Source organism: Maniola hyperantus, chromosome 22, assembly GCF_902806685.2.
Source record: "Maniola hyperantus chromosome 22, iAphHyp1.2, whole genome shotgun sequence".
NCBI lineage: Eukaryota > Metazoa > Arthropoda > Insecta > Lepidoptera > Nymphalidae > Maniola > Maniola hyperantus.
The window spans coordinates 7,981,051-8,003,867 of NC_048557.2; the positions used below are offsets into that span (position 1 = coordinate 7,981,051).

The following is a 22,817-nucleotide window of genomic DNA, read 5'->3' on the forward strand; positions in this document are numbered from 1 at the left end:
CCTAAAAAAGTGCCCTTTGCACTTTTCTTTAGCTCTTCCTATGGAATCAGCCAAATGCCACCCGCGGCAAAAACCCATAGTTCTATCCCAGCCTAGTTAGTAAAAAGTCATCTTATCGTGTAATATTAAATTCACAACTTCGGATCCACGCATATTCGCGACTCCGAAAGCTCAAGTGTCCATTTTTTTCAAACACATACTACCTTCCTCAATCAACAATCGATAGTGGTGACCGGCAAACACTTGAGCAAAAAAAATGCCGTAGTGTTCCCCATATTAGAGCATCGCGGGGAGGAACAAGAGGCTCCTACCGGTCCGCAAAAGTTACATTAAAAAATCGACTATAATGCGTCCAAATAACAATATAAGGGAACTTGCTCCATGTAAATATTGTAGGTACATCGAACCATTAGAAAGGAGAGCGTTGGTCTCTGTCGTGAGACCGACAACACGTCACATAGGTTTGGAGTGACAGAGACAACGCTCCTAACAATAGTCGAAATCGCATTTTAAAGGTCGATATACAATTCATTATATGGCGCATTTTCAAGATGTTTTGCCCGTCAATTGTATATTACATTGAAAATGTAGGGTGCATGTTTAGGGGCTCTCAATGGTTGACCGCTATCTCCTTAGGTGTAGGGGGTTTCCTCCTGTGACGAGGTTCTCCAGGCACTAGTTCCGCGGGGGGTTTGAACGCGTTTCGCGTAGGGAAACCTGATGCGACACGCTTCGATGTATTCCTCCGTCTCTTTCTCGCAGGGCCCGAAGTCGTCGTCTCTAAGACTTTCTAATACTTCGACGCAACCCTGTGAAGAAGTTTTAATAAGTTTTCACTGAAAATTAGGTAAGTCTGTTAAGATTATTAATATTTGCTGTTTTCGTATGGTATCAACACAGAAAATAATTCAAGAAAAAAGAGCATTTTTTTGCACTTTGGTATTAATTCCTTAAAAATATTTTTAAAGTTGCAAAGGCTAAAAAATTTAATCAGCATCCATCCATCAGCAGCAGCAATCAAATTTAATCTTTGGAGCCGGGGGTGTAATTTTGAAACTACGTTTTTTATGGAAATCTGACAAACCACAGACATATTTGTTTCTAGAATGAATCTACAAAATTTCATTGAGTTTGATTGGTTGTATTCAAATGATAACAAACTACGCTTGTATGGAAAGCGCTGGGGAGAGATATTTCTTAAGTATTTGTTCGCAAGCCGCTCGGACGGATGTTGTGTGTGTGTGTGTGAAGTGCGAACCCTGAACAATTCGCCGGAAGAAATGTGCTCGCACTCCGCGCGTGCGTCAGTCAGTCTAGTTTAGTTCAGTCAGTGATGCAGATGACACCTATTGTATATCTATTTATTAAATTTACTCATTAAAAGTAATGTTCACACAATAAAGGTTTTATTTAGTGAAGCATAAGGGCCATTGAAGTCCCCAACAGTAATATGAAGCGCAACAGCGCTGCAAGTTGAACTGTTCCGCTGCAAAACAAAGTCATACCTGTATGGAGAGCTCCGGCAGATCGAGGCGGGTGGCGAGTTTGAGCGCCTCAGGCGCCCGCGAGGGCTGCAGCCGCCGCATCGCGCGCGCGCCCCACAGCGCCGCGAGCTGAGATCTCTCCGATGACTCTTTCATGTACTCTTCCGCCATCGCCCTGAGCTGAGAGCCCTTGAAACATCTGCAAGAAAAAAAAATTCACCACCATCATCATCATCATCAAATCATCCCAGCCAATATTCAGTAGGGCGATTTTGCAAAACCAGCATCAATCATTATTACAACCTCAATTGTTCTGATGGCTGAATTTATGTGATTCTTGTTGCAACAATGCATTGTAGCCAATAAGTGAGCGACATCAACCAATCAGTGGTGATTACGATCGTGACACTGTAGCTGTCGTTCTACCGCAATCGCGCAGCAGGTCTCCCGCCACCCTCTTTAATCATCCAGCCACTTTCCGCCACCCTCTTTAATCATGCAGCTCCTTCCCGCCATCCATCTATGATCATCGGTCCACATGCTGGAGGACATCTCAAGTCGCTTACTTATACCCGGTCACCACTTCAGGATATGTATAGCCTGCTCACTGTCACTTCAGATTGTTAATGGGCTTGGGCTCTCTTGATTTTGAATAATATATATTATTTGAATAATCATCTTCAGAGGAACTCTAAACATAACTCTCTCCTGGTAGTGTAATTCAAATACTCGTAAATTGAAACTTAGACAAAGTATACCAACTTTGTGAAAAGATATTACGTAGTCACATACAAAAAGTGCAGCGTGGGTCGATTTTCAAGAAGCGACAATTCGAAGTTTGCATGGTAATGTACATCATATATTTTTTTAGTTTTATCATTCTCTTATTTTAGAAGTTACGGGGGGGGGGACACATTTCATCACTTGGAAGTGTCTCTCGCGCAAACTATTCAGTTTAGAAAAAAATGATGAAATTAGAAACCTCAATATCATTTTGAAGACCTTATCCATAGATACCACATGTGAGTTTGATGAAAAAAAAATTTTTGAGTTTCAGTTCTAAGTATGGGGAACCCAAATTTATTGTTTTTTTTTTCTATTTTGTGTAAAAATCTTAATGCGGTTCACAGAATACATCTACATACCAAGTTTCAACAGCTCTTATAGTTTCCGAGAAAAGTGGCTGTGGCATACGGACGGACAGACAGACAGACAGACATGACGAATCTATAAGGGTTCCGTTTTTTGCCATTCGGCTACGGAACCCTAAAAACAAAGGTAAGGCTAGATCAGATAGATTAGTGTCATAACATTATCTACAGAGTACGTACCGGGCGCATTTCAGTCTCTATGACGGCAGCGACGCTTGGCGGCAAGCCCGCTTGCTTGTCATCCAACCAACTGCGGAAGCGAAGCAGACAGTCGTGCAGGTGTGAGTGTGAACTGTCTAAACTCCACGCCCGTTTTATACTCTGCAGCATTAGTAGGGGTTTTTCTGAAAAGTAAACCAAACAAGTCATTAAAAGTACTTAAACAGCACGTGGTCGTGCGTGAGAGCATGTTATTTCATTCAATATACATATTTTATGGCTGGAACAGCGAGATGCGCTATGCTTTGACAAATTGAGCCTCAATAGCTCAACCGTATAGGAGTGGACTGAAAACCGAAAGGTCGACGGTTCAAACCCCGCCCGTTGCACGTTTGTCGTACCTACTCCTAGCACAAGCCGGACGCTTAATTGGAGAGGAAAGGGGAATATTAGTCATTTAATATGGCTAATATTCTTTTAAAAAAAATGCAATTTGACAAGACTGTCTTGAGTGTCTAAATTCAAATTAACTTGTTGTTTTTCTTACTCGTTCTTGTTTGGCTTTGGTTGTTGGTACAAAAAAAATGCAATTTAAATTCTATCGTCCGACTAAAGGCAGTCAGGGAACTTGTAATAAAACGTCACTGGCAGGCGTCAAATGTTCTTACATTTGACGCTAGATAGCCCATGAATCACCTATTTTCTTTGATTTCACGTCACCCAAAGCACACATCGTAGATTCAGAATCAAACCGAGGGTTCCCTTACTCTAGTTTAATATCTATACTAAAGGTGTAAGTATTGTTGCGTAAATGTACGAAATGGCATTGTAACAAACACATACAAGGGTGAGTATGAGAGTTTATAGACCGATAATTTTAGTCCCAAATTGAAAATTTCAATTTAGAGTTGAGCTTACCTTCCTAAAGTATATTTCGAAGGCCATTAGATGCGTGTCTATTCTATCCGCGGCGAGCGTCCGCAGTGGCTGCAGGAACTTAGTGCTTGCTCTAACGGGTCCTCCGCCTGAAAGGCACACATATTTACTTAGTTACATCAATTTTTACAATTTGGATTGGATTGATCTTGCATTAATTTTACTTTACCATCATCATGATCAACCCATCACCGACTCACTACAAATCACGCCCCTTGATTGTGTAAGAATAACCATTTCATGACTATCGCAATCGTCAAGAAATTCTGCCCTTTGATTGGTTGATTCGCTGTTTACATTTTTTCACAGCCAATCAAAGGGCAGAATTTCTTGACGATTGCGATAGCCATGAAATGGTTATTCTTACACAATGAGGGGGACGGGCCTCCTCTCAGAGTGACAAGGGTTTTGGCCATAGTCTATGCACGCTGACCATGTGCGGATTGGCAGACTTCTTTTTTTGTCCTTTAGACCTTTGAGAACATTATGGAGAACTCTCAGGTATGCAGGTTTCCTCGCGATGTTTTCCTTCACCGTTAAAGCAAGTGATATTTAATTAATTAAAACGCACATAACTCCGAAAAGTTAGAAGTGCTTGCCCGGGATCGAACCCCCGACCTCCGATTAGAAGGCGGACATCCTAACCACTAGGCTATCACAGCTTAATTTTACTTTATACAGTGGTACAATTCATACCGGCATACTTGGTGTAGTAGGTGATTTATTGGATCTATTTGGTGGTAAAACGTGAGTGGGCAACAGCGGGAGTATATATGACACAGCGCATTGGTTCGTTCGCTTTCATTCGTTCGCAACAATTGGCTTCGAGCATTATCATGATCATGATCAAACATGCCGGCCCACTACTGAGCACGGATCACGAATAAGGAGGGGTTAGGTCATAGTCTGCCACGCGGGCTCAGTGCGGATTGGTAGACAACATTAATCGCACACTGAAGGACAGTGTTAGCAGTAGGTATAAACAAGTGGGATCATGCGTAGTATCCCCCACCTCTGTCGTCTAAAGGCCTTTTTACGTGACGCTAACTTTAAGTAAAGGTATACTTTACGGGGTTATTTATCAGTTTTAGTTTGTCGTAGAAACATTTGCAACTATATGCTGAAGCAAACATTATATTATGAACAAAGTTTACATACCCGTGCAAGTTTGTCCGGGATCAGCTCGTCGAGCTGTGGCGCTTCCGGGTCACCCTGCTCTTGTTGCTGTCTCGCTTTGTGATGCTGCTCGCGTTTTACCTGAAATTGTACATCAACAATTAAAAAAAAAGAAAAACTGTGGTTTTATTCATAAAGTTTCCTTGGTCCAAAATCAAGGCTGAGAGATCAATTTCGCAATCTAATCTCATACTTGTAATCGTACATAATTTGATATTTTTTAAGAACTATATTGTACAAAAAAAATGGCGGGCATGCTAAAACATTGCACGGTTACATGTTATAACTTATAACGAACATGTATACGATTTTTGCGAGTGGTGTAATTGCTAATTTTATCTCGCAGGTGATTATTTATTGTCTAACTAGGAAAATATCATTGACCATTACTAATTTCGAACATTAGAATGCCACATACCGCGTGCTTATCCACAAAAAAGAGCAGATATTTAAAACAACAAAATCCAAATTCTAAATTGATTATTAAACAAGCTTATTAAACTACACAAACTTCGAACACCTATTTTACCCGCTTAAGGGTTGATTTTTCAAAAATCCTTTCTCAGCTGATGTCTACGTCATAATAGTTATCTGCATGCCAAATTTCAGCGGACTTATTTAAATTTTAAATATTTTTATTCCATAACATCACTTGCATCCAAGGTGGCTCTTGTCCCGTACCTTCCCTTTTGAATTGTCAATGCACCAAGATAACAGGCTTTAAATATATCCACTCATGGGCAGTTACTATTCGCCGGTGCACGGATAAACCCGACCAGGTTTTTGCTGCATCGGAAGGAAGTCTGTAATCTAGTATTTAAAAATGTATGTTTGTTTTAAATAATAATAATAATGTTATTATTACAAGTAAGTAAGTATACGACAATTTTGTAACTGTTAATCTTCAGGTAGTTTACATACTCAATACTCATATATCGCGTGTGTCATAGTCACGTATACAGGAAGTGATATCCCGCTTGTATAAGCTTAGTTTCACTTTTGGTATCGCCGTAACTGCCTTCCTTTTCATATTCAGCCTTCCTTGCAGACATATCACACTATGTCTCCAACATCGATGGTCTCCACGCATTAAGTTAATATGCACCACCCACATATAAATAATAAGCTATAACCCTCGACTGCTTCTCGGTAGGAAAGGCATTCCGAACCAGTAGTAAACAGTACATAGCTGATATTTGTTACCTACTTAACATAGCGAGGGGGTCAATAGATTGCCCTGAATTACTTGTGAAGCTTGGATTATTTGTACCCTCACGTCTACCAATACGTGCTTCCAGACACAATTTTTTTTTACATATGCCAGTGTCTAGAACGAATAACAGATCAAACTCCTTCATTGCTCGCGCTTCCCGCAATCTAAATCTAATTTATAACGAATTCAGCATAGATTTATTTTATGGCAATGTGAATAGTGTACGCCAAAGTCTAATAAATTTGTTTGCTAGCTTAACGTAATTATATTTAGTTATAGTTTGCTTTTCACTGTGTTTTTTTAATTTTAATTTTGCATCTACCTGTGAGAACCTATTATTAGCTTCTAGTTTAAGCTGTCGGTTTTGCAAATAAAATAAAATAAATGCATTTGAGGATTCAAAAGTACATGTAGCAGTTTAATTGAGTTGAAGTTGAATAAAAAATATTTTGGTATTTTTTTACTTCGCCTATAATATTATAAGTCCCCTAGTTCGGAGATCGAAGGCTCGTCTAAAGCGGCTAGATTTTCAGTATGGATCTTACTTTTGTTTTTACCTGAACTTGTGCTGCCAGCGCACTTTCCTGTTCCGCTTTGCGTTTCGCTTTCCTCTGCTTGTTTCTTAGTTTCTTCAGTTCTGATGGCGCGAGATTCTCTGAGAACAAAATAATGTTCTATTAGTCTACAGTATGCTATTTTGCGACCAACAGTCTTTTGGGTAAAGGTAAAAATAAAATAAATTAGCCTTTTAGGGTTCCGTACCCGAAAGATGCTAACGGGACATATTATTATATTGATCACAATTGTGATCACAACCAATCAAAAATGAAATTTTGTAAACACGTTTTAGAAACAAATATCTGTATCTGTGGTTATTCGAATTTATGCAAAAATATGTAGTTTCAAAGTAACACCGCTTCAAAGATTTGTAGAGCATGCGGCAGAAAGTAATGTACCTTTGTGTCTTGGTGCCTTTAGAATGACATTTCGGCTTTGTAGAGCGTTGTCTCTGTCACTCATACTTATATGACGTTTTGCCGGTCTCAACGACAGAAAAAATGCTCTAGAAATCAATGTACATTATTAATCTGCCGCGTATTGTATGTAAATCTCTATATTAAGTTTGATTAGTTAATATTCAAATGAGAGGCAAACTACGTTTGTATGGAGGTCGATGGGAAGTGCACTTATTGCTGGACACACAGAGTTATTTCTGCAAAGAAAGGATTTTGACGAATACCAACAGGATCTTCAAAAAAATTAAATCCACGCCAAGTGACGGGAAGCTAGTTATTTTATAAAATAATAATCAAGTGAATTATTGCTCTTTAAATACATTATGTAAATATTTCTTAGAAACATAAGACGATATTAGATAGGTATGTCGTGTACTTATGCTAAAACTATGTAAAACTAATTGTTGCATATCGTTCACAGAATCAATTAAGAACAGGATTTATCATTTCCATTTTCCATCCGAAGAGGATCTGCAGGCCGATTGCCGTAAACTGACATGTGACATCGCAATAGAAATATCCTTAAGAACCGTGATCGTTACAGTTGATAAATTTGCTATCGCGGACGACTAATGCACTATATCGCATTTGGTCATTATCGACATTTTGATGACGTATTGGTAGCACGGACCTATTTATAACCCGACTAAATCGAATATCTATGGTAATCACATGGTAATCTAGCAATTTACATGGACATAACAGTCTCCTAAATTTGGCTACGTTACTTATTACAAATAAGTAGTTAGTCTGTGGTACCTAACTATTTAGAACCCCAGACCACAGAGTACAATTTTTTGTTGTTTTTCCTTAGTTTACCCGTTTGTTTTTTGATTAATTCTGCAACTTTGCTTGCTCCTCGGACTCCGGAGACTTAGTTTTTCTCACTGAACTTATACGCAAATGCCTGGGCACTGATTTGCCTAAGTATTGGGACCCTTATTGACGGACTGTGGCTGCTTCGAGAAGTTGTTGTGTGACGAGGTGTGGTAGAAGTTAGACATCGTAAGTTAACAAACGTTATCATTCAATACAAGTAAAGGCTCTCATGCGGGTTTCCTCACGACCTTCCTTTTCCTTCACAACTAAGCAAGTGATATTTAGTTGTTACAATTGTATTAAACTCCGAAAAGTTAGAGGAGTTTTAACAGCGTTTCATAAAGTACCTATTGTACAAATTGAGTCCATTGCTACTGGTGGTTATGACTTCATAGTAAGTACCTCCACACTACAAGTGCTTTCTCGAGTATGTTTCCTTATGTATCTAGAGCTGCCTAAAACGTTGCTCTTCATATGAAAGTTTGGATGTTTCTTACTCCTTCGTACCACAAATATTTAAAGAAACAATTTGGATTAGCTAAATTAGTAACGATACCATATACACTGATTCTAAAGTCTTCGCAGACAGCGTCATACCTAAACAGAAGCTGGTAGTGCCTAGTGGTATAGATTAAGCAACACAGTCAGTGGTCACTTACTCAGTTATCATAATTTTTTTTCAGGCAAAGGTGATACAGTGCTGCATTCATTTCTTCATCCTGACAAAGATATGGATTGGGATATGTTGTGAACTCGAGCTCTTGGACCCCGTGCAGAGACAAATAAAATAATGAACGGTGCCAGATTAGATTTATAAGAAGCAGATGGTGATATAATTAAAATGTCAGAATCTAATCTACTTTAATAAAAGAAAACATAAAAAATCATCAAACTGTTGTTTTATTTGCCTAAATAATTTAAATTCCAAAGTAATTTCCAAAGCTAAATCAATTAAATCAGAAAATGATTTGACTTTTGGACATTACTTTGGGGAATAATTTTAGAAGTCCCCCGAAGAGCCTAGTGGTTAGGATGTCCACCTCTGAATAATTGAAGGTTGGGGGTTCAATTCTAGGTACTCATCTCTAAGAGTTATGTGCGTTTTAAACAATTAATTATACTTAACTTGATTTAGCGGTGAAGGAAACATCATGAGGAAATCTGCATGCCTGAGAGTTCTCCATATTGTTCTCAAAGGAGTCAAAGGTATACTATTATATGTTCAGCCTGTCGCTGGCTCACTATAGAGTACGGTTCTCTTGAGTGTGAGAAGAGTTTTGGCCATAGTCTACCATGCTGGCCAAATGCGGATTGGTAGACTTCACACACCTTTGATAACATTTTGGAGAACTCTCAGGCGCATGCCTTAGGTTTCCACACGATGTTTTCCATCACCGTTAAAGCAATGATATTTAATTATTTACTTAAAATGCACATAACTGTTCTCCAAGAAGTTATAGGTGCGTGTAAAAAGTACTCTGTGATTCTCATTTCTCAGTGTTAGTATACCTCTATATTTAATGTACTCTGTGCATCAAACCTACTAATGAAAGAGTCATCACATATTCTTTTAAAAGTACTTATGAGACTTATATTAATCTAAAAATGCTTTTATACTATTATACTAGCTTCTAAAATTAATAATTGATTTCTTATCTAGCAGAAGAATTACTATAGCCTTTTTTAATCCCTTTCATAACTTTATTTTAATTAATATGAGTAGTAAAACGATTTGCGGATAGCTTATGTCACTCATAAAAACACCTCTCGAGTTGTTTCAATGAAAACCTCATTGACGTAAGATTTGTCGAGGTTCTTATATGACATCAAACTTCAAAACGCGTCCGCAATAGCATTTTTCATACAATAAATTTTATCGATAGTGTAAATGAACTGTCAAAACATTTTTTTGTCCACATCTATCTTTTGTGGACTGTCTCACCGAACCGTGATAGGAAAACCATATTTTGACATTGATGCTGTCATTAAATGATAGATGCAGTCGATTCGCAATCGGCCTGCTCGTCCAAACTGACGTCAAATACTGATTATATTAGTGACAATTATTAGCATTCTTAAGCATTCACTATATCACTAGCTGACCCGCCCCGACTTCGCGCGAGTTGAGTTTTTGAAAATCGGTGGAAGGGTGGATTTTCCAAAAATCCTAACACTTCTTTACTTATGCCCGAAAGCTCAAATCTTCTTAGAAATATTTAACTTTACAGACCAGCCCCCCAATTGTGTAAGAATAACCATTTCATGGCTATCGCAATCGTCAAGAATTCTGCCCTTTGGTTGGCTGTGAAGAACTGTAAACAGCGAATCAACCAATCAAATGGCAGATAAACAGCGAATCAACCAATCAAATGGCAGAATTTCTTGGCAATGTGATAATGTATTACGTGAACTTAAAACTAAAGCTACGAGGGTTCTAAACGCGCCCAGGTCTGTGAAGAGCCCACAACAAACTCTACTTTATCTTTTTTATTATCACTTTACAAAATCTGCACTTATACTTGTTAGAGCGATTACCCACAACACTTCCGTCATCCGTGATAATATCTCGGATGTGCCTCGGATTCAAATCGGACATATTATGACGGATTTCAAATCGGAGATGTGTCAAAAAATGTCCACTGATTAGCTTAGATTTGGATCAGAGACCGGAGTAGTGCGTAAGCAATATCCGAGTTCGGTCCGAGTTTTTTATATCCTTATTTTCACGGATTTGAATCGGATGAGTGCATTTACTGCTCTTAGAACTATCAAAGTTGTTTGGCAACTTATTCCCAGGCTTTCTTATCATATAAATAATCCTTTACGTTGTAATATGATTATTCAATGAGTTATAATTTTCACGTCATAATATAACAATAAACAGACTGGTCTGCTGAACACATTTCCTTCTCCACAATTACGAGAGTGGTAATATCTTCTTATCTATCAGCTAAGGTACTCTAACTACAGATTATATTTTTACGCTTTTACCTTTTAAAAAGCTTATCTCAAATCTTGTTAGCGCTTGGCAGTTCCGTAAACGAAATATCAAACTAATACTAGTAGGATACGAGATGTAAAGTCACTGCGACTTATAATTTTAGCATGGCCTCGTATGGCCAACTAGTCACGATTCTATACTTCAATCACATCGGCCGGATCTGATGTCACCTACTAGCAGTTTCAACTCTTATAAGTAGGGTCACCGGATGTATTCAGAATAGAATACATAGAATAGGGATAGCGAGACGATAATTTCTTCGATGTATTTTCTTTATCAAGAAACATTTTTGTTATCTATACAAAAAACCAAACCAAATATCAATGTTAGTTTTGTCAAAGCAAAAAAAATGCAGTCATCAGCCAAAACCGATGGCACGTCAACAATAAAGTGGAGACTAATCTTCCCAATGACTTCTGTAGCACACGAGTAGTGTCTGTAGTATATATAGAAGTCATTGAATCTTCCGAATAAATTTATCAAATTAAAATCGCATTTTGCAGATTTCGAAAATTTATTTTAATCGTGCTTCCTTTGGTGGTATTTCTAAGAGTGTCGGGTTTAAATTTTTGAGTTTTATCTTGTTACTATTAGGCCTCAAGGAGTTAAAAAGAAACGTAGCTTTTCTAGAGTTTTGAATGAGCCAGAGGTTGTATCGACTACAATCGACGACCGACAGAAAATCAACAAATCACTTATTGACCTGCCCTAGCAAAATATTATTTTCCTTTGTACTATAACATAAAAAATAAAAAGCGGTAATAGCTTACCTTTTCGGGATTCGGGAGGTACGATCCCGGGCACTCACCTCTAACTTTTCGAGGTTATGTGCGTTTTAAGCAATTAAATATAACGATGAAGGAAAACATCGTGAGGGAACCTGCATGCCTGAGAGTGCTCCATAATGTTCTCAAAGGCGTGTGAAGTCTGCCAATCCGCACCGGGCCTGCTGCGTGGCAGACTATAGTCTATTTAACCCTTCTCAGAGGAGTGGACTGGCGATGGGTTGATTGATTGACAAATAAAAATTTAGGTGTTACTTTTAGGGAGTCCAGAAAGAAACTGCTTTTCTAGAGTTTTGTACGAGCCAGAACAGACTATGCTAACTACAACCGATAGAAAATCAACAAATCACTAATTAATTGACCTGTCCTGGCAAAATATTTTCTTCCATTATTATGACAAATAATATCACGCCTACGCAAACATTTAATTATGATTACACCCAATTATGGCGGCGCACGTCCATGCGGCTGGATAACATAATAAACACAATGGATCGTTCGCGATTCACTAAGGTCACTGACCACTGTTGTTGGTGCCTATATTACTATCTATTTGCTAAACTCGGAACGAATGCGTCGTAAAAAAAATACAAACGAATGTTTTGGGTTTTTTTTAATGGCATTCCAATTAAAAATGGTAGGGCTACGACCCGGACTCGGAAAATAATGTACGTGTCTTGTGTGGGATAGTGGTCCACTGTATGAGGTCCTTTTTAGGCTACAAATCTAGTGATCTGGGCTCAGATATAGCGGTCTGTCTTATCATTTCATACAATATTTTAATAATATTCTAGTCAAGAGTAAACAGGCATAGGCAAGCGTGCTCCATCTTAGGCTGCATTATCACTTACCACCAGGTGAGATTGCAGTCCAGGGCTAACTTGTATCTGAATAAAAATAAAATAAAATAAATAGAAATAATTGTAATATTTCTGACTTGAAATGTAATTTGTAACATGCCGCATTGTCTGTTGTTGTTCCGACGAAAAAGTCTCAATAATAATGATAAGGCCCTGTCCCTGTCAAAAATTAATCACACGCCAAAACTTCTTTATGAACTTAGGTATATATGTATATCGAACATTTGAATAGAAAACCGTAACATTTCGCAACCAATATAACCGAATTCAACCACCGTGAGTTACTTCCAGCCAAGTTTATGGTTACTGTTGATCGAAACTAGCAATCAACAGTTATACTGCATATCATTGTTCGCGAATCGTTCTCGAGTCACGTACGATATGTAGATTAATGAGGAATGTGGAACGTAAAGTATGATTAGTTTCGGTTTGGTTGTAGTTAGATATAAACTGTAAAGGTGGGTATCCATTATGTTGGCTCCAATAATTTGTGCTCCGCGCGTCTTCAACAGCTCAAGTGAAAGCGGTACGCACATCACAGTGTTCATAAAGAGCGTTAAGCGAATATGTCGCCGACAGAGTTAGTAACTACCTAGTGCGGCATACATTTTATTTAATTCTGTACTAGATTATAAAAGACTTCCTTGGTATTTAGAATATAATTTTAAAAGAAATCACGTAAGAATATTGCTGTTGAATCTCAAATCACCAGAGCGCATTACAAAAAACATATACACTTGCGACACTGAAGACACTGAGCATCGCTTTGGTGAGCACAAATCGCCATCGCGCGGAGCGTGCAGCGTTGTACGCTCCTAGAGCGCGTTAGAGCACTTGCAAATGCGCGGAGCACAGTTAGAGCATGAACATAATGGAAACCCAGCTTTATGCACGAATGTCTCTATTATATCACTGCATCGATATTAGGCAGTGGTGCCTACATAGTGGTTAATATTGGTCCAAGGTTAGGTCAAAGGCTATACAGGGTGTTATTTTGGGAGCGGTCAGTAAGGCGAAAATATAAATAATAAACTAGCAAATGCCCGGTATGCGTTGCCAATGCTATTCACTCGCCGCCTATTGTAGGTCAAGATAGATTGCATAATATACTACAAACCTTTCCGCAAGTCCCAGCAACGACTGCACGAAGTGCAACGCATCAGTGAATGAATGAATGATTTGTTTATTCAATAAAATGTAGGTACAATATTTTAAACAATCTTTGATGAGCCTGAACTGGTGTTTGAATATTATCTACCTTAAATTAAAACATTCATTCATTTATCTTATATAAGTATACAGTAACGAACAGATATAGTCACTAATTTCTATATATTATGCTAGATATGGTACACAAAGGGTTTCCACTTTAAAAAAGAAACAATCTTTACGATTTACCACGTAGGTACTTATCATGTATAATTTTATTTTTGAAAAAATATTGTAAGCTAATTGATTTATTTCAATCGCCAGTTCTGAATTTAGAACTGACCCTGAAGTTAAATTTTAATAAAATATGCAATCGCAGACATTTTGAAATATCCTATGTGCTAATATCCGAAACTCATAATTAAAATGTTTCTTTTTTGTGGGCCATTTAATAACTTTTAAACATTTTATTATTCGTTAGGGTTGGCTCAATCGTTATTTATATTCTAACTCATCATTAATATCTGGTTACATCTAAAGAGTGTGGGCGTTTAAATAATAATCTTTTGATTTATTAAATCAATTATTAGATTCGCGTGATGGCTATATTTTTTTGTACATCAATAATGGCTTAATATAATGACTCTATCATCATTTTCCCCTGATTTTTTGGCTAATCGGCATAACCATATTTATGTTATGTATATTATACTATAACCACTTAATGTTTTGACCCAAACAGTTAATATTAATCAATTAAGCAATTATTAAATAAATATGTTAATTAATTAACACGACGATCAACATGTAGTGATCTTTCTTAAGCATTTCAATAGTCTCAATTTATTTATTAATCAGCATAGAGTCTAGTCATTACTCATATTATAAATGCGAAAGTTAGTTTGTTGGTTTATTGGTTTGTCCTACAATGACGTCACTTGGAACGGAGCAACGTGTTTTTTTACATGGGTATAGTTATGTAGAGTGTAGCTATGTAGTGTGACATAAGCTACTATGTAGGAATTCTTCAACGTGGATTTACGGTTTTTAAGAATTCCGTGGGAACTCTGATTTTCCGGGATAAAAGTAACCTATGCATGTCCCTAGGATGTAAGCTTACTCTGTACAGTACACGGCAGAAAATATTGTACATCGACCTTTAGACAGAGATAGCGGTCTCGTAGAGGATTGTATGAGTGAGAGACAACGCTCTACGCCGAAATCTCATTCAAAAGGTCGATGTACAATATTTCTTGCGGGCTACTATACCAAATTTCATTAAAATCGGTTAAACTGTTGGCCCGTGAAAAGCTAGCAGGCAGACAGACAGACACACTTGCGCATTCATAATATTAGTATTATATATATATGGGTAACTTTTAACAATTAATGCAAATGAGTTGGACAGCCCTGTCAAAGCAGTAAGCACAATAGCAAAGGTATGCTAATATAAAAGCGGACGTGTTTACGTAATCACATTGTGCCTCAAATTAATCCTAGGACACGTCGCACACACAAATTGTTGCTCCAATTCGCCGGTTTCGCAAAGCTAATGAAACCGCGGCCCTGGCGCGCCCGGCTCGCGCCGCGCCATCATACCGAAATGCAACCTGATTTCTTGGAAACTCGAAAATAGATTTTGTACAACCCTAACAGGTAAACAACCTCTGATTTCATAATGCACACTTCTCCGCTAAATTAATTGTCCGAATCATACATATTTGGTAGTTCCTTACACTATTATAAAATTGATTTTGTATAAAATTGTACAAAAAAAGATCCCTTAGAATATATACGACAACAATTTAAGAGATTTTAGAAATCCTACGTAAGTAGCCTACGTCGCTCTCCAGGTCTTTAACTTTATCCATGCAAAAAAAACACGATGATCCGTTACTCCATCGCGGGCAGGGTTGAATTGAATTCATGGGTATTGATGGCATGGGTAGTGATAAATAGAATTTAAAGCCGAAAAAGTACATAAACCTTTTCAAAACCCCGATAAAAGTTGGTGAGATTTTGATCAGATAATTCCTTGAAATTTTAATACTCTAAATCGTTGTAAAATCTAAATGGTCAGATATTTGTGATACAAACAGCTGATAGATTACGGAAATTATGCATCAATCTGATTACGGGAATTGCTACAATCTCAATCGTTGTGATTGGCTGAATTCATGGTATTTTGCAGCAACAATGCATTTTAGCCAAAAACGAGACAGTTTCGGCCAATCAGAGGTACCTAACTGCCATCGCTTTACGCAATGTAGATAGCTGTTATTGTACCGTAATAGAGCTTAACTAGCTTATGCTCGCGACATCGTAAATTTGTCAACTGCTGATGCCGTTCATAGTCTTATAGACCATTTAGTGGGCAAGCTAGATAAAGGAGAAAAGTGTGTAGCATTATTCCTAGACCTGGCCAAGGCCTTCGACACAGTTTCTACGCCTATTCTAATTTCCAAGCTCCAGTCTCTTGGAATTCGAGGTAACCAACTATCACTCTTTCAGAGTTACTTGACAGGAAGAACCCAATTCGTCAAAATAGATTCCTACATAAGCTCTGAATTACCAATTACACATGGTGTGCCACAGGGCAGTATTCTTGGCCCGAGCTTATTTTTAGTCTATATGAACGACTTATGTAACCTTCACCTAGATCAAGGTATGATATTTTCCTATGCCGACGATACAGCTCTCGTCTTTTCTGCTAATACCTGGTCGGAGGCTTATCGGCTGGCCCAAAAAGGTTTTGACACCGTAAGAAACTGGCTTAACGACAATTTGTTAACCTTAAATATCACTAAAACTAAATGTCTTAATTTGTCCATTCGAAACTCTACAATTCCTTCAGGTAACTCTCTACCAAAGTTGATTGCCTCATCAATTCAGGGTAGCTGCGCATCTGATAGTAATCTCCAACAAACTATTGATAATGTCACTTCCATAGGATATCTTGGCATAGTAATTGATTGCAACCTAACCTTTAAAAAGTATATTGAACACCTATCAAACAGAGTACGTAAGCTTATCTATATATTCAAGAAACTGCGTCACTCAGCCGAACCTGAAATCTTGAAAATGGTCTATCAAGCACTATGTCAGTCTATCCTTAGCTATTGCATAACCTCTTGGGGTGGTGCAGCTAAAACCCACCTTATTCAAATCGAACGCGCACAAAGAGCTGTACTGAAAGTGTGCTGCTTCTTGCCGCGTTGGCATCCTACGCATTTGTTGTACGAGTATTGTAGGGTGCTAACAGTACGTCAATTGTTTGTTCTCGCGACTGCTCTGAAGCAGCACTCGTGTATGAATTACAACCAAGAATGCACCCGTCGTAGGCCCCAACTAGCAACATATAGTAAACGAAATACTGCATTTAGCCGTAGGTTTTTTGTCTTCCTTGGACCTTATCTTTATAACCAGTTGCATAAGATTCTTTCTCTCCACTCTTTGAATAGGTATAAATATAAATCTTCTCTTAAGGAATGGCTTCTGAAACAAACTTACTCGGATACTGAAAGACTTCTGGATATTCTAGTGTAACCCCAATTGTACACAAACATAATATAGCAAAGATACTCACATATGCACACTTATACATGCTCACTCACTTTCACCCCCACACACACGCACTCACGCCCACACAAACACAGATAACATGGACTTCCACACACATATTATTTTCTTTAGCTCTTTAGTTTAGTTAGTATGTTAGTTAGTATGTAGTTAGCTTTGTATTCACCGAGCTGGAGGCCCTGTTTTCCGAGACACAGTTTCTACTAGTTCGGAATACAGGTGCACAGTATTGTTTTGGTAAGAATTTTATAATAACTAGTTTTAAGGTCTCAATACTAACAAAAATATGAATTGTATTTGGTGGAAATAAATGATTTTATTATTTTATTATTATTATCGTCCGAGTGGACAATACGAAATTCAAACCCTTATTTCACCCCCTTAGGGGTTGACTTTTCAAAAATCCTTTCTTAGTGGATGCTTACGTTATTATAATAGCTATCTGCATGCCAAATTTCAGCCCGATCCGTTCAGTAGTTTGACTGTGCGTTGATAGATCAGTCAGTCAGTCAGTCAGTCGCCTTTTCCTTTTATATATTTAAACTAGCTTATGCTCGCGACTTCGTCCGCGTGGACCACACAAATTTCAAACCCCTATTTCACCGCCTTAGGGGTTGAATTTTCAAAAATCCTTTCTTAGCGGATGCCTCCGTCATAGTAGCTATCTGCATGCCAAATTAGTGTCCTATAACAAAAATATATCAGCTATTTTTGTATCCAGCGCCTCGGCATTTTTAATGGATCCGCTGTCTTTTGGCAAATGTGTAAACGAGAGATATAAAGCTTATAATATCAATCATGTCGGTCCAGTGAATACTATTGCAAAGGCAAAATAGTAACAATTAATAATTCAATCCAACCTTCAGTTATTCGATACAAAATAAATTACACCACAACCTGTTAAGGAAACAAGAGCTAAGTATTGTGAAATAAAGCGTTCAGAGAACCGACTCGAGTCCAAACGCTCTAAATAAAGCCCAATGGTTGCCCCAAATTATAAAGTACCCTAGTCAAGAGTGTGTCAAAACAGGTATAAGTTAGAGTTCCGCAGTCGTATTAGTTGCTATCAAATTTGAGTAATATCTACATAGACCATACTAATATTATAAATGCGAAAATGTGTCTATCTGTCGGTCAGTCTGTCTGCTAGCTTTTCACAGCCCGACTTTACCGATTTTAATGAAATTTAGTACAGAGCTAGCTTACATCCCGGGGAAGGACATAGGCTACTTTTGTTCCGAAAAAATAACATGTTTCCATAGGAACACGGAAAATTCAAAAGCATGATATCGTTCCCGACATTTTGTTCAAATATCGTCAGTTCCTATAGTTTATTTTTAAATGGCTGTGACACACAGGTACACAGACGAAACTACAAGAGTGCCTTGTTTTACCACGGAACCCTAATACCCCAGTGGAAACAGAATTTCATATACAATACTAGCCCTGACAACGCCCTAGTGGCGCAAGATTTAGTCTAGACCGAACCAGTTAGGCCGAGCAGGTTTCCGTTTACTTTTCTAGATTCAATATTGAAGTAAATATTTACAGAGCATTTTCTCAGGTATGTAATGCATGACAACCTCTCATGTCTAAACGCGTCACTATACAAATTATAATGAGGCTTTGTCGGTAGAATGATAGCTCATTATCATTATCATCTCTACTTATCGCCCGGCCTTGTACTGAGCACGGGTCTCCTCTCAGAATGAGATGATTGCTAATCACAGCTTTGAGAAAAGCACAACTTTGAGAATCCAATCTGTGACTTTCTTATAAAAATACATCCTAATCACTAGGCCGTAACGGATTTTTCTAGACAAATATTAATTAACAAAACATTTTAAGTACTTAAAAGCTTTTATTACCATGACATCATAACAAGAATAAAGGTCTGGTCAGATAAAACGCGACGGCAACAGTACCTACTACAGAACATTATACTTACTTTTTTTTTTTGAAAATGAAAAATATTCATTTAACAAAACAGTTTTGCCAATTTTAACATTGTCTACACACACAAGGTAGGCCTGTGTCGTGGGTACCTGATTCGCATTAACAATAAACAATGTAACCGGTAAATTGACGCACGGTTCACTAGACTAACATTCACTGAACTATTTTTAATAACTGCATGAAGCACGTCAAGTTCATATTCTTTTATACAGTTCCTTGTATCACAATTCGCAACCTGTAGGAGACGCATTGGACAAGTGTCCGTCACGCTTTTTTTCTGCCCAAGCCTCGGCCAGAAGCTCGGCCATAGACTATACGCAGGTGGACTCAGCACAATATAATTAATTCTTTCAGCGCGTGCGTGCGCATGTTGTAATCAATCGGAAGTGATGGTACGAGTGTAAGTCATCAATTTGCCGATAAAGGCTCTCGCAGAATGGCGTACGCGGTCGAGTTGCATAAGCTATCTCGTCGATAATACCTGGGGCACGTTTGTTGTCAGTTTTTACATAGAGTGATCTATGGTTGAGTGTTGCCATTTCGTAAAAATAAAAAATCTACTGCAGTGTTCCAAGTCCGTTAATTGTCCCATTCAAAACGTATCCCCTTCGTGACACCTCTCCCATATCACAACATCTAGGGGACGCGTTGGACAAGTTGCCGCCACACGTTTTGTCTGTCCAAGCCTCAAAAGTCGACCATACACTATGCAGGTGGACTCAGCACAATATAATCAATTCGTCCGGCGCGTGCGCATGTTGCAATCAATCGGGCGTGATAGTACGAGTGTAAGTCATCAATTTGCTGATAAAGCCTCTCGCAGACTGGCGTACGTGGTCGAGTTGCGTAAGCTTATCTCGTAGATAATATCTGGGGCACGTTTGTTGTCAGTTTTTACATAAAGCGTGTTATGCATCGGTGTGATTTGACCTCCAAGGAATAGGTATTAAAAGAGAATATATATAAGCTGTGGTATACGTATGTATCACACTTGCATCGCGCTATCCCATCAGTTACGCATAGTACGTATATTGAGTAGTAGAACAATGTATTCCATGTTTTTTCCCGAGATATTCGAGTATCCTTGACCGCAAACCTGCTTTGTAACTCAAAATTTGTATTAGAACTTTTAACAACAACAAAAAATGCCCCAATGATGCAATTTAAACTACTCTTGTTAAGACAACAAACAGTTTATTCGACAATCTCTCATAATGATTCACAGATTAATGATAAGCCCCGATGGCGAAATCGGACCACCTGCCGAAAACAAAACTCCGGTTATTAATCACGACATTAATTTATAAACGTAGGTACATCCCATTTAATTATGGACTTAACTAATCGATTAAAGATTTTTCTTTAGATAACACTCCTAACAAAAGCATCGTAAAAGTGATCGCATACCTAAGTCCTAAAGGAGGCGCAAGAGCCGAAAGAAACGCACGCAAAGCATAGCTAATAACGCAAAATTAATGCAATGTGATCTACGTAACGAGATGGTTTCAATATTGAAAATGCATGTGACGTAAGCAGCATTCGGTCGTTTTTTTTTAAAGAATTGATTGATTGATCACGCTCATCTAAGAAACGCTGATCATCCCATTTAATACGGAAATGAATTAAACCGATAGACCTTCAAGAAACGCACGCAAAAATTAACTGTTTCTTACAACTTCAGTAGCAAGATTCCGCCACATAGTTGACATCGACGATATGTTCATAAATTCAGCATATTTCGGCATTAATATGACTCCAAGTCTCGCATTACAATTAAAGCTGACGCGCGTCGTATGATTCGCATTTTCAGTACTGAAAAATTGCATCTTGCGGCTTAGGGGCTCTGAAGGCTTGCGGATCTGCAGTGTGCGATCTCCCTTATTCTGCTGAATAAAATCGCAAGTTGTTTATATCGAGTTCTAACCACCTGTTCTCTCTTGGTCTTGAATAAAACGTATATATTGTTTTATATTTTCCCGGCAAGATAGCTAGGCTTTTCATGAAAATCAATACCAAAAGTGTGTTTATTTGTTGGTTTGTTAGTTTATTGGTTTGCCCTTCAATCACGTCTGTCTGACTGACTGACTGGACTTGCTATTGCCGACCTATTTTTGAATCAACTTGATTATCGCCATTTTGGCGCTGATAGCAGCAGTAAGCGTCATATTGCGAGCGTACTCGGAACTAAATGTTAGTATTTAGGCAAAGACTATTTGACAAAAAGTGCCCGCTACGTACGCTTGGTGAGCGCTTTGAATCGGTACAAAAAATTACTGTCATTTTGTATAAAATAAAATAAATAAAATAAAAATCTTTTTTATTCAAATAAACTTTTACAAGTAGGTACTTTCGAATAGTCGGATGCATCTACCACTGGTTCGGAATGCCTTTCCTACCGAGAAGAACCAGCAAGAAACTCGTATGGAATACCTTATCTAGCGTGCTGTACAGATATCCGTGTCCAATACCGACAATTCCGCATTGACATAATTACTACAAAGCTTTTGACCTTTCGTACGGAGAACCTTGTAATTTGTGTGTCAGTTATTTAACTAATTACAAACATAACTTATGGTTAATAATAGGCATAATAAATCATTACGACACAAAGACACAAAATGCCTATAAGTACGTAACAAAAGTTTACATAGTACTTATTTGGCAGAGTCAAAGATTCATTATTTAAGTTATCAATCCATACCCGACCCACTATCGAGGGTCTCCTTATTTCTTTATCCACCCGGATTAATTGATGAATTAAGAAATAAGGAGCTAAAACGACACAGATATATACTACGAGATCGTCTCGTTTTAACTGAAACTTAAGTCAAAGCAAAGCTCTATAGATCTGAACCTAAGACTTAAGCGGGCTAACTTCGAAAGGATATGGTAGCTTAATTTATACCCTGTATCCCTTATAGCCTTATGCCCTTATACAATTTATCGCTTTTTACGCGACATCATACGGGAATGCTAAATAGCTTGCGGGCAGGTCTTTGCCGGTAGGGTGGTAACTAGGCCACTGACCACCACCTTTAAACCCCTAATAGCCGGACACCCTCGATCGCAAGCTTAGGCAGTTGCTTAGCCTAAAAATCGGCCCACGCCCGTTCAGTACCCTCATTCCGCAAATTGTCTTGATTACGTCACTTTTGAGTCCACCAATCACAACAAAGCTTTCTCCTCTGTCCTCCGCCAACATTTTACGATTTTATTTTCATGCAAAACCTTGTATATGCGTAATCTTAAGGTTGAATTCTCTTTGTAACTAGACACAAGACGACCACGCCTGTGACAAATTTAGAAAATATAAACTTCTTATTACCCCTGCCGGGAATAGAACCCGGACACTCCCATTTATAAGACCACAGCGCTCGATCGCTCATCACCATACTCTCAAGAATGCGGGTACGAATACTGTACATCACATGGTAAATACTGCTCTACACTCCATTTAGTTACGGCATTTAGTAAATAAAGCCTTGGAATTTGTGTGGTCTCTACTTTGAAAGGGTATATCATGACTCAGTCAT

General features: G+C 38.2%; 1 protein-coding gene across 1 annotated transcript in view; it reads right to left on the bottom strand.

Moving 5' to 3' along the window:
- Nucleotides 1-501: 501 nt before the first annotated feature.
- Nucleotides 502-22,817, bottom strand: part of Naa15-16 (N-alpha-acetyltransferase 15/16) — a 141,728-nt gene continuing 119,412 nt past the window's right edge. Inside the window, 10 exon segments of the mRNA XM_069505994.1 lie at nt 502-703; nt 705-809; nt 1,506-1,658; nt 1,660-1,683; nt 2,816-2,979; nt 3,491-3,497; nt 3,713-3,795; nt 3,798-3,819; nt 4,889-4,987; nt 6,677-6,774. Coding sequence (XP_069362095.1) covers nt 611-703; nt 705-809; nt 1,506-1,658; nt 1,660-1,683; nt 2,816-2,979; nt 3,491-3,497; nt 3,713-3,795; nt 3,798-3,819; nt 4,889-4,987; nt 6,677-6,774 — 848 coding nt within the window. The 3' untranslated portion in view covers nt 502-610.